The sequence below is a fragment of the Penaeus chinensis genome, chromosome 36 (genome assembly GCF_019202785.1).
Source record: "Penaeus chinensis breed Huanghai No. 1 chromosome 36, ASM1920278v2, whole genome shotgun sequence".
NCBI classification, from domain to species: domain Eukaryota; kingdom Metazoa; phylum Arthropoda; class Malacostraca; order Decapoda; family Penaeidae; genus Penaeus; species Penaeus chinensis.
In genome coordinates, this window is record NC_061854.1 from 12,112,522 (window position 1) to 12,115,021 (window position 2,500).

A 2,500-nucleotide genomic window follows, 5' to 3' on the forward strand; every position below is an offset into this window, starting at 1 on the left:
CCAGACAATAGAGACCCTTCTCTCTCAATTGTTTCCTACCCCGTTCCTTTTTCCCACCCATGACTATGACTGAGCAGAAAGGGAGCCTCGCAGATGTACGAGCAAAAAGCAGATAGATGATTATTTTTGTCTATGACTGTATGTCTGTATGAATGTGTGTACGGTGTGTAAGTATATGTAAATTTATGTACGTGTGTGTATATATATGATATTCTTTTTATTGTCATAGCAAAAAAGTGATTATGATTATTTGAGTTTCTGCCATTTATTTTATATATCTTTTCTTTGGAAGTGTTAAGTGTTGCTTGGTTGAGACCAATTGTTAGCTATGTGTTAAAGTTCTCTGAATGAGTATTATCACTTCATGTTACGGTGCAAACTCGAAAGAACATCACTTTTTTGCCAGCCAGAGGATTTTTTTTCTTACCTGTAACTGCTTATTTCAGAGAGCTTTGAGTAAAACTGCTAACATTTGGTTCTCTTTTGCCAACAGGTAACAAGAGCTTTTCCTCTTTACTGGCTGGATGGTTGTAAGGTGCAATGGCAGTAAAAGTACAGGCAGTCATAGCAGCCTGGAAGAGCTTCGAGTTGCACAGTGTACAAAGGGAACTGGACGAGACAGCCTCAGAGCTTGCTACTCGTCAAGATGAGTCAGAGCACTCCAGAAAGAAGCTGGTGGAACTCTCCAGGGAGTTCAAGAAGAACTCCCCAGAGGATGTACGAAAGCATGTGGCCCCATTGCTGAAGAGCTTTCAAAGTGAAATTGATAACCTCTATAAAAGGAGCAAGTTTGTGGAGACTGCATTTTTGAATGTGTATAAGAAGGTGATTGATATTAGCGATCCACTCCCCACCCTTGAGTACTGTGTTGGCCTTGAGAAAAAGATAGGCCGTCTTGCTGACCTTGAAATTGAAAACAAGAATCTGAGAGAAACATTGCGTGAATATAATGAAGAGTTTAAAGAAGTGAGAAACCAAGACGTAACCATCAAAGCACTCAAGGAGAAGATAAAGAATTATGAAGATCTTATGGATAACAATGTGCAGACTAAGATTAAGGAGATGGAAAGAGAGCTTTCACGTCAGTATGCTGAGAAGGAGAGACTGCTAGAGGAAACACAAGAATCTGTAATGAGGAGGTTGCAGGATGCTGAATCAAGAGCCCAGACTCTCCAGTCCACCCTGGACCAGACCCAGTCAGAACTGTTTGAGCTGAAGAGCAAGTCTGAAGAGTCAAATTTTGCCAGGTCAGATGAAATTAACATCCTGCTGAATGATCTTGAGCGGGCAAATCAGAGAGCCACCATAGCCGAAAGAGAATCTGCACAGCTCAAGGAACAGCTTCAGAGCTTAACTTCCGCTCATAATTCACTGACAGAAAACATGTCTGTCATGACTACCTCTGTCAGTGAAGTTGAACTGTCTGCAGAGACCTTAGCAAGATCATCTCTTGAGATAGAATTGGCATCTAAGGACAAGGAAATATCCCAATTGGTGGAAGATATCAAGCAGCTGCAGAACTCCCTGAATCTTCTTAGGGAAAGTTCCTCTAACCAGATTCGAGCCCTTGAAGAAAATCAGGAAAGTAATACTCATATGATTGCTATCTTGGAAGCCAAAGTTCATCAGCAAAGGGATTATGATGAGATCAAAAGGGAACTGAGTATCATGAAATCTGTTGAATTTAGTCCCATTTCTAGGGATGGCGGAGAAGAGAACAGTCTTGAAACGTCCTCGAAACCTCTAGAAGTGCTCCTGTTAGAGAAGACAAAGATTTTGCAGAATGAAAATACTGCATTAAAACAAATGAATAATAGTATGAATAAGAAGACAGTAGAGTACGAACAGGAGCTCACAACATTACGTTCTCTTGCAGCTGAACAAAAGGATTTGATATTACATCTTGAATCTGACCTCTCATCAGTCCAGACCCTTTCCTCTTTATACCGGGGTGAAGGTGAAGGTTCTTCTGTGCCAGAGATAGTAGCCGAGGCAGTTAGGGCTTCTACTAGTAGCACCCCTCCTCTCAGCACCCCTCAGTCTTCAGTCACTGATACGCCAACTCCAATACCAGGGGGAATTCCACCAGACTTTTCGTCAGCTGCAGAATCCATTTTACCAATCATTTCCTCTCAGAGGGAGCGTTTCCGACAGCGTAATGAGGAGTTAGAAGCTGAACTGACTGGAAAAAGTCAGCAAGTGGTGCTTCTTCAAAATGAATTGGATAATGTACGTGCTGATAACCTGAAACTCTATGAAAAGATTAGATTTCTCCAGTCTTACCAAGGGAGACAAAGCAGTGAAGATTCTGCAGCAGAATCACGATACAGTAGCCAGTACGAAGAGGCTCTAGACCCCTTCTCATCATTCTCACGTAAAGAGAAGTTACGTCGGTATTCAGCTCTTAGCCCATTTGAGAAAGTGACCTTGTCAATGGGGAGGTTTATATTGGGCAACAAAACAGCACGAACTGTAACTTTCATGTACACTGCCTTAGTTC

At 41.9% G+C, this 2,500-nt stretch overlaps 2 protein-coding genes across 2 annotated transcripts in view; both read left to right on the forward strand.

The window, feature by feature from the left end:
* The window catches only part of LOC125044580 (trafficking protein particle complex subunit 12-like), a 20,947-nt gene that overhangs the window by 5,890 nt on the left and 12,557 nt on the right, over positions 1-2,500 (forward strand). The gene's annotated exons all lie outside the window — the stretch shown is intronic.
* The window catches only part of LOC125044581 (protein CASP-like), a 9,409-nt gene that overhangs the window by 5,845 nt on the left and 1,064 nt on the right, over positions 1-2,500 (forward strand). Inside the window, exon 2 of the mRNA XM_047641301.1 lies at positions 494-2,500. This exon is cut by the window's right edge and continues 1,064 nt beyond it. Coding sequence (XP_047497257.1) covers positions 541-2,500 — 1,960 coding nt within the window. The 5' untranslated portion in view covers positions 494-540. The remainder of the gene's footprint in view (positions 1-493) is intronic.